The sequence below is a fragment of the Chionomys nivalis genome, chromosome 12 (genome assembly GCF_950005125.1).
Source record: "Chionomys nivalis chromosome 12, mChiNiv1.1, whole genome shotgun sequence".
Lineage (NCBI taxonomy): Eukaryota > Metazoa > Chordata > Mammalia > Rodentia > Cricetidae > Chionomys > Chionomys nivalis.
Window position 1 is genome coordinate 28,555,555 of NC_080097.1, and position 14,899 is coordinate 28,570,453.

Below are 14,899 nucleotides of genomic sequence, written 5' to 3' on the forward strand. Positions count from 1 at the left end.
ATCTATCTGTTGTTTCACTGGTTAATTAATAAAGAAAACTGCTTGGCCTGATAGGTCAGAACATAGGTGGGTGAAGAACAGAATGATGGGAAGAAGATGCGATGAAGCTCCGACCCAAGATGGACGTAGGCTAGAATCTTCCCGGTAAGCCACCACCTCATGGTGCTACACACTTTAATAGAAATGGGTTAATCAAGATGTGAGAATTAGCCGATAAGAGGCTAGAACTAATGGGCCAGGCAGTATTTAAAAGAATATAATTTCTGTGTTATTATTTCTGGGGTTAAGCTAGCCGTGCGAGAGCTGGGCAGGACGAAAAGCAGGTCTGCTCGACTCATCACTACATGTGTAAGCTTCATTTTCTGAACACACTTCTAGAAGCAGCCCTCACCTACCCCTAGATTTAATAGCTCAGGGAACTGGTAGACACCATCCATGGTCACATGTGGCAAGTCTGTCCTAGAATGAAGCTGATCCTTGGAAATTCAGAAATGAGAGGTATAAAAGTCAGTCTTTCACAACATCTCCAAAAGATAAATCACTAAATTAAGGCGACCATGAAACACTGCTGGTACAGCCATGGAGTGGGTCAGCCGATTCCTTTTGGGGTCTGAGGTTTTGAGATACCTTTTCTATTATTTGCAATCAAATGCTATAAATTAAATATTAACTTTTCAATTCTTCTGTTATATTTGACAGCTGTTACCATACTAATAATTTCTATTTGGCTTCAGGTTCTTTTAATATGAAATACGGTAAGCTACAAAGTCAGTATATTATGTAATTATGGGGAAAGGCTTCCATAAGATATTCCTTAGAATGCAATAAGTATGGGGCTAATGCCAGATCACCAAGAAAAGTAACAGTCAAGTAAAACAGTACAACATATTTAGTAACACAATGGTTTATTGATGGCAGAAGAAAAATTCTTCCCTCCAATTATAAAGATATTTGCTGTATTAAACTTGGTATTTGCCCCCTTGCTTGGTGTATGTTGAATCTTCCCTAAAAATTGCTCTTAATTCTCTAAGTATCATATCCAGCATGGTGGCTCTTGTTCTGAAGTGAAAAAAAAATATTTATGAATGGGCTTCCAGGATGTTTCAGTCAGCAGCTTCTTCCTTCGCGAAAAAAAAATCTGTTTAAAAAAAAAGAGGGAAGAAAATAAACTTGGACCTCAGAGTACCTCTTCTATACTTTATTAAGGCATAACTCTACTGAACTATTTTAAAAAGTAAAATGTTCATATAAGTAGTAGTAATCTCAAATAGAATAAATCAGACAAAACAACCTAGTTCAATTTTTGAAATATATAGAATGTTTTTCCTTTTGGAAGTCTACCTCTGGTGGTGTTCGATCCTTTCCTACTAGGTACTAATTTCAGGAACTTGGATTGGGTGATGGCTCCTTCACAAAAGGAAGACTTAGATGGGAGGCAGTCAATCAAATGGGCTTTCCATCCTATCCTACCCACTTCAACACTTTCTTAGTACATTTCTGGACTGGGTTAGTTCACCCAGGTCATTTATCATTTACTTTGGTCTGTCTTCTGTCCCTTCCCTCTACCTGTTCCCCACCCTGTTTAGTAACTGTATCTTAAAAAGATTCGTTTTTATTTATTTGCATGCACATGTGCATATTGTGCTTGCACACGTGTGTAGTTGTTCTTGGAGGATACAATAGGGTGTTAGATTTTTGAAGCTGGGGTTACAGGCGCTGTGAGCCTCCCAATATTGGTGTGGGAACTATAAACTCAATCCTCTGTAAGAGCAAGCAGCAAGTGCTTTTAGCTGCTGAACCATCTCTCCAGCAGTAGGTACCACACAGTATTGAAACCACAAAAGTCAGTGGTGACAAGAGCTGAGATAAATAGTAGGAGATGTGTTGGGTTAGCTTTATGAATAAAAATACTTGGGCAGGGAAAAGTAAGCCACCAATGCAAACATATCGTTCCTAAGTCTTGCAAGCAGACTCCTGACTAGCAAACTGAGCTCCTAGATGCTGCTTTTCTTTAATTAAATAATTATGTATGTTCATGATGGAGGGACAGCATTTACACTATGACATACATATGGATGTCAGGAGACAACTTTGTGGAGTACGTTCTTTCTTTCTTTATGTGGGTTCCAGAAACAGACTCAAGTGGTCATGTTCGTGTGGCAAGTGCCTTACCCACTGAATCATCCCGCCATCTTGAGCTTTGGAAACTGCTATTCTTACATAATGCCAGTTCTATTGGTATCATAGGCCAATAGTTACGTTTATAAAGATTATTTTCCTAATCCTAATATAAAAGCTTCCACAAAAAATGCTGTGCAACCTTGTCCAAAAAAAACCTACATTTAAAAACACAAGTTTTGTTAGCAAAAACCGGTGTTAAAACTGAACCTTAGTGAACAAGCACAGTCACAGCATTTTCGTAATATCTACAGCAGTTATTCATTTCAAGATTTCTTCCATTAAGCAAGCAACCAGGATCAAAGTTCAGAATGGGTTCACAGTCCATACTACTAGTCCTCATAACTCTAGAGTTCCAGTTAATCTGTCTTACAATTTCTCTCTCTCCACAGCCAGGCATGTAACTTGAACCACTCAAGCAGTGGAGACCAGGTCCCCAATCCTGCCTACAACCAATAGCAATATTCTCAAGTTTAGCTGGGTCTTCTTATTCTTACTCAGAAGTTCACAACTGTACCAACACATCACATGAAAACTTCAATTTGTAACAAAAGCATCAGTAAACACCCATAATACCTACATTTCCCGGTCTACTGCAGCCCCCAGGAGTCACTTGCTGAGGCCTGCTGTGTGCACCTCTCTACCTTTCCTCCTTTGCAGCGCTCTCAGACTCCACCCTACAGTGCATTCCCTGGAGTACCCTGTGAAGTTATGCAGTTCCTAGGACTAAGTCACACCATAGACTCCTCCTACTGTCCAAAGGTTAGTCAGCATGACTGTCTAAAGAAGGTGTATACATTCCGTTTTCTAGATCCACTCACATTTCCAAACTGCACAGAACAATTACTGTGCTCAGGAACTAGAATTTCGGATTTTGGGACTGTTTCCCCTCAAATATCATCTTTCTCACACTTCCCTATGGCCCTCTGACTTGGCCCTGCCTTGTTAGTCTGCAGTGCTGACCTTCATACTAGACCCAAATGAGACCAGTTTGTCTCTACTCTGGAGAAGCAGGGAAGAAGTGGGGCTGTACAGAGAGTCTAAAAAATACATCAGAACATACCCAAAATATAAATGGCTTTTAAAATTATATTCTTAGGGAAGTGGGAGGAGAGGAGGAAATAGAAATTTTGATTGATATTATTTATAAAGTAATAAAAAAAGAACAAAAAATTTATATTCTTAGGAGTGATAACAGAAATGCCTAAAGTAGTTCTCACTATACTAAGTAATTTTTGAGAAAAAATACTTTAGCATATATAGCTTAATATTTATATTTGAGGAAAGTCAAATGGCTGACTACCAATGTTTATCTTCTTTTTTTTCCCAATGTGTACGTATATTCTTATTGGATGCTTAAGTTAATAGAAACTTAAAGGAAATGAGAAAAAAAAAGTCTTCCATTTTGTAACAAGACTGACTTCTTCATCTTATTTTGTTGCTGAGTATTGAACCTAGGGTCTGTCATGTGCTAAGCTTGCACAGCCTCTCCAAGAATGACACTGTAGCATCCAAGATGAAAGTTTTAAGTTAGGGGCTATAAAAAGTAAGATTATGACATGTAAGTTGATTAGGAAATGTTTGCACTGTAGTATTTGATATGGTTAAGCCAAGTTACCTCAGGGCTATGGTGTATAATGTATTTTTAAGCAGTGTACTCTTCTCCAAAGGAAAATTTCCATGGAACCCAAACATATAAAATACATGAAAGAAACTACTGGACGGCTGAGAGGACTGAGCCCTCTGCATCTGGGTACGCTTCCTCTTGCCCTGGCTTCTCTGTGTCTCGCCTGTTGGGTCCTATCCTTTTCCATCAACCCAAAAGGCAGCTCTGAGAAATGAGACATCCTCCTGAAAACCTGTAGCTTCATTAAAACCTGTTTTAAAGGATTTAAACATCCCCAGAAGCTGGAAAGACAACCTCATTCTCATTCACTTTAAAGTGACATTTAACTGCAAGCACAAGGAACTTATTTTAAGAATGTAGACTCAATCTTCTACGGTGTGAAGTTCCTTAAATCCTTGTATATACTTTCATTCTGCTTAAGAAAAAAAAAATCAAGCCGGGCGGTGGTGGCGCACGCCTTTAATCCCAGCACTTGGGAGGCAGAGGCAGGCGGATCTCTGTGAGTTCGAGACCAGCCTGGTCTACAGAGCTAGTTCCAGGACAGGCTCCAAAACCACAGAGAAACCCTGTCTCGAAAAACCAAAAAAAAAAAAAGAAAAAAAAAAAGAAAAAAAAAATCACAAGAAGCAGTTCTTGCACTACAGAGAAATGCCCAGAGTCAAAAAGCAACTCCTCTTTGATGTGTGTTTGGGTGAGGACTGTTTGTTTGATGGCCTTGTACTGAGTGCAAAGAAAAGACCACGATAAAAGGAAAAAAAGTGCTACACTGGCTTGCTCTCATTGCTCAGAAGTCAATTAGCATTAGGCTTTCACTCTAGACAGACTATCAGATATGAAGTTAAATGTTAGAAAAGGAAAAGTTCTGTACGTATATTAGAATGTTTTTAGGAGCACCAAACATGAATAAGCTTTGGGATCTGAAGGAGAGACAGCACAGGAACTGTTTTCAGCAGAAATATCAGGAGGCGCAAGCTTTTAAAATGTTTAATGATACTTTACACAATATATTTAAAGTACCGTTTCAATTTACATCAACACAAAATTATTGAGATAATTTACTCCCCCTCTTTAAATTTTGAAATTCATCCCTCCCCCACCCCCACTAACATTACACCTCAATCTACACTATCTGTGCCTCAAGGACTCAATAGCTGGTCACTCATCAGGGGAAAAATGCAGCCTGACTAAAAACTTTAGCAGAACTAAGAGCTAAACTGAGGAGTTGAGAAGAGTTCCTGAAAAATTCTCATTAATCTTGGAAGTCAATGGAAGAAAATATACTCAAGTTCAGAATAATCTGTAGGATGGTAAATACCCAATGGGAAATTTATCTTGAACTGTCCAAAAGTACCAGCACGACGGAATGAAAACAGTAACAAGACAGGTTAATAATGAGAGACGGCAAAAGCACATTAAGAAATAAGGACTTTGTCAAGAGTGTGATGCCCAAGACTGGTTTCCTCCTGACTGTGGGCTCTCTCACCAGTGAGGATGATTTTCACACAGTCGTTCTTTCTGAAACTAGTATGAACACTTCTAGATAAACAGTAAACAGCCTCCAAATCACATTGCATTAAGCAGTCATGGTGTTTTTCTCTGACTCTTGATGGCACACTGTGAAACATTCCCTCTTTTTAAAATAAACTAAACTGCATGAAGCAACACAAAAGCACTTAGAAATAAGACCTGTTCTCTCATATCTGTAGATCCTAGTTCTACATCTTCAGATTTGAGTATACAACTGCATCAACTGCTAGAAATCAGGAAAGAGAAAAGGGATGAGGTGTGGGTTTAAAATGAAACAGAAAAGCCGCTAACAGGTCCGGTCTTCCTCTCTCTGCCTGCACCTTGTGGGTCAGATGTCAACTCTTATCCATTATTCCACCACCATGCTTACCTGCTGCCATGCCCCCTGCAAAGACTATCATGGACTAAGTAAGCCACTGAAACTACAAGCAAGCCCCCAATTAAATGCTTCTTTTTTAAAACTTCCTTGGTCATAGTGTCTCTTTACTGCCACAGAACATTAGCTAAGACAACTGGTATGGAGCAAAGGTGTACTAGAAGAAGAATTTGTGGGAAAGGCTGGTAGAAAAATAACAAGTAATAATGCCAACTGAAGGCTGAATTGCATGAAGCACCGAAAGCTGAGCTTTATTGAACACAAAGTTCATCTTTCCTTTCAGGAAAACTTCCGCACCGTGTCAGCTTTACTTTTTTTTTTTTTTTTTTTAGATTTATTTATTATGCATATATACAACGTTCTACCTGCAGGCCAGAAGAGAGCACCAGATCTTATGACGGATGGTTGTGAGCCATCATGTGGTTGCTGGGAATTGAACTCAGGACCTCTGGAAGAACAGTCAGTGCTCTTAACCACTAAACCATCTCTCCAGCCCTCAGCTTTACCTTTTCACATTAGTTCCGAGCCCGAGGAGGTTGGTAAAACTGCTGTGTTGGCCGAGTGGATCGTCGTGGCTGGCCATCACCTCCTCGACGGAACTCAATGGTGTGGTCATAGGTGCCTTCTTCTTCCTGTTTGCAAAGAATAATGGTTTAGTGTGTTTAAAGTAGCTCCAACTTTCCTAAGTTAAACACGGTTTATAGTCTTCCTGTTAATTATACCTCCTTAAGCTGTCAACAGAGCGAGGCAAGGGTGAAGGCGAGAGGCAGAGGCATTAGAGGAAACGATGTCCAAATATTAGCATGACTATCACACCAAATGATGAAATGTGAGGAACATACAGGATATCAAATACAATTTTCTTGAGTATTTGGACTTCTGAATACATTTTGGGTGTTTATTATAGAAAGAGGTCTTGGTAAGACACCAAAAAAAAGCTGAAGAGCCAGAGAACATTCACCAACTATCTAACGTAATTAGATGAAATCTTCAACATTAAGAATCTCACATGTACAGACAGAAAATAATAAACTGGAATGGAGGTGGGGTTATGCAATTGAAATAGACAAAAAGCTTCATGCAAGAGAGCGCATAGTAAAGCATTTATTCCGTTGTCCTCCTCACTGTGAGGGTAGATCTACTAACTCAAGGAAGAGCACAAGGAAATTAGGAGACTGATTAAAGGGTGAGCAAGAAAGGTATCATTCATTATAACATCTGAAAAGTACTTAAAGCCAACAAAATAGAGTAAAAAAAACACACGGTTTCTTACTGAGTGCTGCCACCCTAAGGATTTTTTTGTACTTTTTAAAAATTAATTCAGCTGTGACTTAGGTATTCTATCAAAAGTAGAAAAAAACTGAATCTCAGTTTTATTTATGCAAGAAATAGACTCTATTTTTTACTGAGTAGAGTTTAAATTCCAACTAAATTATCAGAGTACAATAATTTGCATGATTTTGGAAATTTATTCTTTCTCCCTCCTCCTCATAGTTATAAAATCTTTTTTTCCTCAAACTTTTCTTTGAATTTAATAACACAGGGAATTATAAGAAAGACTGAGCTACAGTCCTTGAATTTTTACACATTGACCTACTGTACTGTTACATGATGGAAACAGAAAGATGCTAAGACGTTCCACCAAAAGAAATCCTATTATTTAACAGTGATAATATTAGCCATGAGCATTCTTCTCATTATTAGACATACTCCAAAGTATTCAAAAGAAAGAACCATATTGTACACTTTTTAGAAAGGATACTGAAGTCTGGGACTACAGATCTAAAACAACTAAGACAGATTTAGTTTGAATTCAAACACTGTTGTTTAAATCTCCATGTCTCTATTTCCATGGAAAGAAATATGTTATAAGCCAAAAATTAATGATCATTTTCAAGGAGAAATATAACACTTCATCTGAAGTTATTCAGTAGATACTTTTTAGAGAGAAATGTCTGATAAGCTCGCCTTCCCCCAAAGCCCTTACAAAAGTCAATCTCAAACTCTTTAGGGGTCTCAGATCTGGAACTTGGCACAGCAATTAAAATATAGGAATAAAAGTTTAAAAGTTCCTGGGAAAGGAGAGAGCTATCATTTTATTATTCTGATCACTGTTCTGAATTATGATTATCAAATATTATAGCAAATTTGAAAAGGAGATATACTTAATTTTATGACAAATGACAACACTTAAGGCTTTGCATATTAACTGAAAAGGATGAAAATATATCTGGTACTTTAAAAGAGGAAGTAATTATTGCAGGAATTGGACCAGAATGTTGATTTTCTCTCTGCCCAGCTGCATAACTGGCTGGAGAACATCTGAAAAGCCCTTGCTTTACAATGAAACACATCATCAGAAGTTGGACATTGCATGTGCTGAGCAACTGCCTAATAAAATGATACTGCTATGGAAAAGCTTCTCTTCTGGGCTTAAAAGATTCAGACTATACTCACTAGAGCCAATTAGTGTTATAGAGATGACCAATCATAAAATTTCTTTCACATAATTTGATGTCTTTACAATTTTTTATACAAAGCGGCAGTCAAAAACTGAGATTCTGATAGCTTACTTTTCAATTACTGTCAAAGGTGCAGTCTTTGCTTTCATTAACTTTTAAATTCATTCTGCAGTGCAGCTGAGGGCAAACATTGCTTACATGCAACACGCACTACAGTCTGCAAAAAGAAAGTTGCCTGCACTCCCATCCACTTCATACAGCACACAGTTCAGTTGAATAGAGGAGGGGTGTTGACCTGTCTTTAATGAATCTCTGTTGTTCTAGCCTATCTTTTCCCTTTAGGTTTTAAAACTCTCTTACAAATGAAAACTCAAAAAATTAATTTCATAGTTAGTGAGCAACTAAAACAACAGCAACAAAAATCTGACACTGCATCAGAGCCAGTAGCATCCTGAAAGACCATCTAGCCCATCCCTATGGATTTGATGGACGTATCTGTCAACCTAGAAAGATAAAATAATTTTCCAAAGCCACAGAGCTCAATACAGGAAGTTCTGGAGGGAACTATTTAGTGTCTGGTTATCAGCAAAGTTCTTTATAAGGCTTGGAAGAACTTTCATGTGACAGAAACACCCAATGTGATCTTCACCCATACTTTTGAGACTTCATACTACTTTTCTCACTTCAGTTATGTCATCAAAAATAAAATCTGATTTCAAAGAATGGCTATTCAAACTGAGTCCTTTGTTCGTGTTTAGATTCACTAGTCCACTGAACTCTTTCATGAGCAGACCCATTCCCGCATATTCACCCCCACACACACACAGACACAAAACTGGTTAGTCTGACAAGCACAAATCAAATGGTTTTTTGAAGCAAAGCAAAATAACCAACACAAAGACGACAATAACAACTCCAACAACTAAATCTTTTCTGCATATTATCTTGGGCCTCCTGCTCTATTTGGTGAACACATATCCAACTACAGATGTTCCATCTGTAAGTGAGCTGCTCTATGAAACTTCATTATAAACTGGTCACTTGAAACCCACAAGTAACTGTTTGGAACCTGCTTATATCATATGGTCTCTGTTCTAGGACCACTGGGTGAAATATGGTTAAACCTAAGAACAAGCATCTAAGGGAGAAATTGGGGAGCATGAATATTCGCTAGGAGCTGCGCTATCTTTCTGCACAGTAAAAACAGTGTCACTGGAGTGAACAGACAACACATAACAGGGGAAAAGTTTTTTACTAAATTATCCACCAGAGAGAGAGAAAGAGTTAGTACCTAGAATATAAAGGAATTTAAAAATTAATCAAGAAAATGAAAAAAATTAAAAATGAGGCTTGCATGGACCTAAATAGAGTTCTCAAAAGATAAAACACAAACAGCTGATAAACACTTTTTTTTTTTAAATGCTCAACATCCTCAACCATCAGAGAAACATGACTTTTTTCTTATCCTGGTAAGAATAGCTAAGATCCAAAGAAACAAACAATGGCAAATGCTGTTATGGATGTAGAAAAGCACACTCATCACTACTGGTGGAAGTACAAACTGGTAGAGCCACTATGGAAATCAGTATAGAGAGATACATGCTCAGCCACGTCCATTGCTGCTCTACTCACAACAGTTTGGAAACCATACACCCATTAACTGATGAATGAATAAACAAAATGTCACATATTTACACAATGGCATATTTCTTAGATATTAAGAAAAACAAAATTATGAAATCCATTAGTAAATGCATAGAGCTTGAACCAATCATCCTGAGTGTGATAAGTCAGACTCAGAAAGACAAATATTTCATGTTTTCTCTCATTCATGGATGGTAGCTTTGAATCTTTTAGATACGTGTTTCATTAGGAATACCGACAGAGGTCAGAAAATAACAAAGGGTCCATGGGCAGGGCAGAAAGACACTAGTATAAAAGGTTTAAAAAAATATGGAACAGAAAGAGGTAAATTGTGGTGAAGGAGAAGATGGAAAGGTAGGAGGGAAATTGGAAGGGATAAGTAATACTAAACACTTCTGAAATTTACAACTTTACAATTGGAAATCTACTATAAAAGCTTCCTAAAAATATACCTATCCACATACATCTAAGATATTGAAGGAGAGTTGCGCTGTAATAGGGGAATAATGGCCCAGAAGAAACCAGCTAATGAATAAAAGCCCAGTGTCAGAAATGAATTACTTCTTTTGGAGTCCTTGGCCAGTGAGATTCCAAAGACCATCAAACACTGTAGGCTATTGCCAATCTTCCTGGTTACCCTCCAGAACTTGATGGTAAGATCCTACTGCTGAAGACACCACATATTTGAATCATAGAACATGGAAAAATCATGCTAATAGTTCAATGGATATAATAAACCACATATGAAGTTCAACATACTTAACAACCTTTGAAATTTGGGCTATGTTAAATAATGTTAATGAGTATACATCTCTTGATAATTCATACACAAAAACCTTCTTTATAAATGAAGAAACTATACTTTTTAATGCCTGTCTGATCAGATTATATTTATAGAAATACCCTAATAAGGTTGTATATGAAACATAAGCAAACAATCATTATAAGGACAGAAATGTTTTTATGAAACATTATGCAATTGATTGCAATGCTAGAACTTAAAATACTATAAATGATCTGTTTATATATTAATTATACTAATATTCTACTGTATTAGAACCGCTGAAAGTTGAAAGCAAAGATCACTCAGCTTTTATTTCCTTGAGGTTTGTGGGTAATCTCTGTGCCCATGACAGTTGCATGCTATTGATACCAACCTTTTGTGTATCAAATGCTTTTGAATCTTATCTTCTACTCTAGCATTTGTAGTTCTACAATAGAACACTGAGGCCCATGACAGCCAGAACCACAAATCATAGGGCAAAGTTGTTGTAAAGAATGCTTCCTATGGCAAACTAAGGAGGTATGATTTGCTCAAGCACTTAATTCCCCAAGCCGAACGAGGGCACAAGTCCACTTCACCTTCCCTGCTCCCTTTTGATAGGCTTCCAAACACTGACACACAGTAACACAGACTTCTATCACTTCAGTACTCTGAAGGGCACCACAGAAACTATGGGCATATTTTACGTTTTTATAATATTGCTTTGGCATACACTACAGGTGGAGTGTGAGGCTGATATAAGGAAAGTCAGGAACTGTAGCAACATCTCTGGATGTTCACCCTATCGGTTGCTTCACTTGTTAAAAAGAACTCACCTTGTTCAGCTAAGTTGAAAAAACCCATAGATGCAACAATATATAAGATAGGCATCACAATACAAAACCAAATATAACAAGTGTTATAATAAGACTGATTTAGCTTAGGTTTCAGAATTGGTAGAGAAATAAATACCATTTAAAATGAAATGGGAGGAAATTAGTCTCCCTTCTTCCATTTTTATGTACCATATCTGGTACTATTTTATTTAAAGCATAACATTTTATGGTAGAAGAGAAAGTGGGACATTAACTTAAGAAAAAAAGAAAACTCAGATTTGAAATCTAATTACCAAGTAACTGTTACTAAATCTATGACACAATATAATACTGTTTTCATTCTGAGAAAATATAGAATCTCAAAAGGACTGTGTACCATTTCACTGAATAATTCTGACCTTTTCTTTTTAAAGACTTTATTTCCTAGTAAAGGCATGGTGTAGAACACCTGTAATCCTAACACTGGGAGGTAGAAGCAGGGAATCTAGGCCATTCTCAGCTATGGAGCAAGTAGGAGGCCAGCCTGAACTACTGATGCTTTTTTCAATTAACCCAAATAAATGATAGATAGCTAGATCCCAAACAAAAAAAATCTTATATTTTCTACAATTATTTAAAAATCGATAAATCTATAGGGATTCAAGAAAATCATCTGAATACATAGCTAAGGGCTTCTTAATCTAAGGCACAATCTAAAGACAACATTTTAACATGGCTTTCTGAGTGACAGCCAAAGTAAATACAGTATTATTAAACACTGTCCTGACTCTTAACACCAGCAGGATTTTCCCTTTACTGCAAAGTAAACCAACTGCTTTGGGCAGTTTAAATACCCATGAAAATTCAACTAGATATCAAAAGGTTGCTCTGTATCTTCAGCAGGAAAGGCAGCTTTTTAAAAGGAGCAGTAAATTTAAATGATAAAGTCACAGGCCCTATGCCACTCAAACTATCTCTGCACATAACTGAAATAGACTTGGAGTCTGTTAATTTTGATGAGTGTGACATTTTTATTTATTTGCAATATGTTTTTATAATAAAGTCTATAAAATTAACAAAAAGAAAAGGGGAATAAATGTTTATTCTGCTCCGGTCTGCCATATTTCATGTTATTTAATGTTTACAATAATAGTTTGAAATACTTCATCTCACCATTTTTTAAAAGAAACTAAGGATCAGAATGATTTCCACCACAGCATTTAATAGCCATGTTTCAACTATACAATCAAGAAGTCTCTCTTTTGAATAAAATGGTGTTTTACAGCTATTTCTTGCTTTGTATAGTTTTCCTTAAATTTTTCTAGTAGTTTGTTTTTTTTTTTGTTGTTGTTGTTGTTTTTTTTTTTTTTTCTGAAGCTAAGGACCGAACCCAGGGCCTTGCGCTTCCTAGGCAAGCTCTCTACCACTGAACTAAATCCCAAGTAGCTTATTTTTTTGAGGTTAAAGCTTCACTAAGGTATATCTGAAAAATGAGCTATACATATTTAAAATCTACACTGAAGTAAACTACATATGTATACACTGTGAAATGACAAGCCAGTCACCATATCCATCACCTCTTGCTGACTTTGTCCCTGTTTTCTTCCTTGGGCGAACACTGAGGAGCCCTTCACTCAGCACAGCACATAATACAGAAGTGTGAACTGTCATCGCCAGGACTCTTTCATCTTGTACAACTGCAACTTCGTTCCCTCTGAAGGTCTCCTCATTTAACATAGCCCTGGTTCCTGGCAACCCATCCTACTCATGGCTTCTTTTAATTAAATCTGACTGTATTGTGTCCTCTGTATGAATGAAATCATACAGTCTCATTTGACATAGCATAATTCATTTTTAAAATTATGTCTGCCTGTGTGCAGATATCTGAACATGTGAGTGCAGATCCCCACAGAGTCCAGGTACTGGGTACCCTGGAGCTAGAAATACAGGTGAGTGTATGAGTGTGTGCAATCGGTATATACAATTAACTTTTTTTTTAGAGCAACAGCAGCAGGAGTTAGAACTCTGCAAGCATTTTTCAAGACCTGAGCATATATCTTAAGTTCCCATGCTGCATGATTGTACAGATGGTTTCAGCACAATGGAAGAATTATCACTTGCAAAAAAAAAAAAAAAAAATCTCTCTAAATCACACTGTCTTGGGACGTTAAGAGGTTACAGACTTCCGAGGAGTCTAAACAGGAAGTGTGCAATACGTAGATAAAGGAGAAAATGTAAGCCAATATGATGGAAAAAAAAAAAAAAAACCTTTCACCAAACTATTTCAGAAGTGCGACAGCTACAAACACACATGGCTAATTTCATTTGTATTATATATGCTAATAAACTTAAAACTGCGTTAAAACATAAAGATCTATCATTATAACTCCTTCTCTTATTTTTTTCCTTTCTTTGGAGGATAGTCATTCTTATGTATAGAGAGAAAGAAGGAAAAGGAACAAAAAAGGGAAGGAAATTAGCAAAAGGGCATGCCTGAAAATAATCACTAAAACTTACAGACAGTATCTTATAAAATCTCAGTATTTTGAGATGAAATCAAAATTGAAGTCACATGCCTAACCTCTTCGAACATCTTGCCTTTAGCCTACCTCAAAAACTTTAACAAATACAGCTGGTTAAAAAAAAAGAAAGGAGTTGAAAACAGTATTTAGGAGTAGAAATATGGTAGTAATGGTAAATTAGAAGAAAATATGCCTACCTATGTCCATAGAGAAATGCTAGGGTAGATGTTTATAGTTTATGTGTACAAGAACAATGCATTCCAAAATATGTTAGCTGAAGACAGATTCTGGAATTTTCATAATTATGCATAATAATAAATATACACAATATTTTACATATGTAACATTAAACATATAATTCATATACTTTATAGTGAGTTTATTATAATGCTCATTATAAAGCATGTAAATATGTCAAGTGACAAAATGCTATTTTACTCCCATAATTTATATTACTTTTACAATTTACAATAGTAGGCTAATATAACAGAATTAAGATAGTAAAACCAACTCTTTGTCTGAAAGCAGTAATTACCAGATCATAACACTAATCTAGCTTTTATTGTAAAACACTTAGCTCAATGCAATTTCCTTAAGAGGGCAACTGAATCAGACACACATGGCATGCTACAAAGGCTTAAGGACAGATTTGAAAGACTGGACTAGAAAAACACCACTACCACTCTGTCCAGTTTACAGGGTCACATCCCTGCTTTTAAAACATATTGAAAGTTGAGGTGGACAAGGGAGAGTTTATGGAAAGTGCTTCATATAATTACCAATATCATATGACAGAGAGGTGAAATAATTTCCTGATGTTTTCACTTCTTTATTAAGAATTAAGGAAACTAACAGACAGATAAAATAAAAAAAAATGTAACCTTAAGTAGGTACAACATCAAGAATTGTGCCAAATTAATGCCCAAATATCCACAACAATGTGTGTGTGTCACAAACCATAATCATTACTACTGACTGAAACAAT

The 14,899-nt window shown here is 36.6% G+C and overlaps 1 protein-coding gene across 2 annotated transcripts in view; it reads right to left on the reverse strand.

The window, feature by feature from the left end:
- Window positions 1–934: 934 nt before the first annotated feature.
- Window positions 935–14,899, reverse strand: part of Tdrd3 (tudor domain containing 3) — a 137,928-nt gene continuing 123,963 nt past the window's right edge. For both annotated transcript variants that reach the window (XM_057786349.1, XM_057786350.1), the window contains 2 exons: window positions 6,215–6,340; window positions 935–1,138 (listed from right to left, as the gene is read on the reverse strand). In XM_057786349.1, coding sequence (XP_057642332.1) covers window positions 6,224–6,340 — 117 coding nt within the window. In that variant the 3' untranslated portion in view covers window positions 935–1,138; window positions 6,215–6,223. The remainder of the gene's footprint in view (window positions 1,139–6,214; window positions 6,341–14,899) is intronic.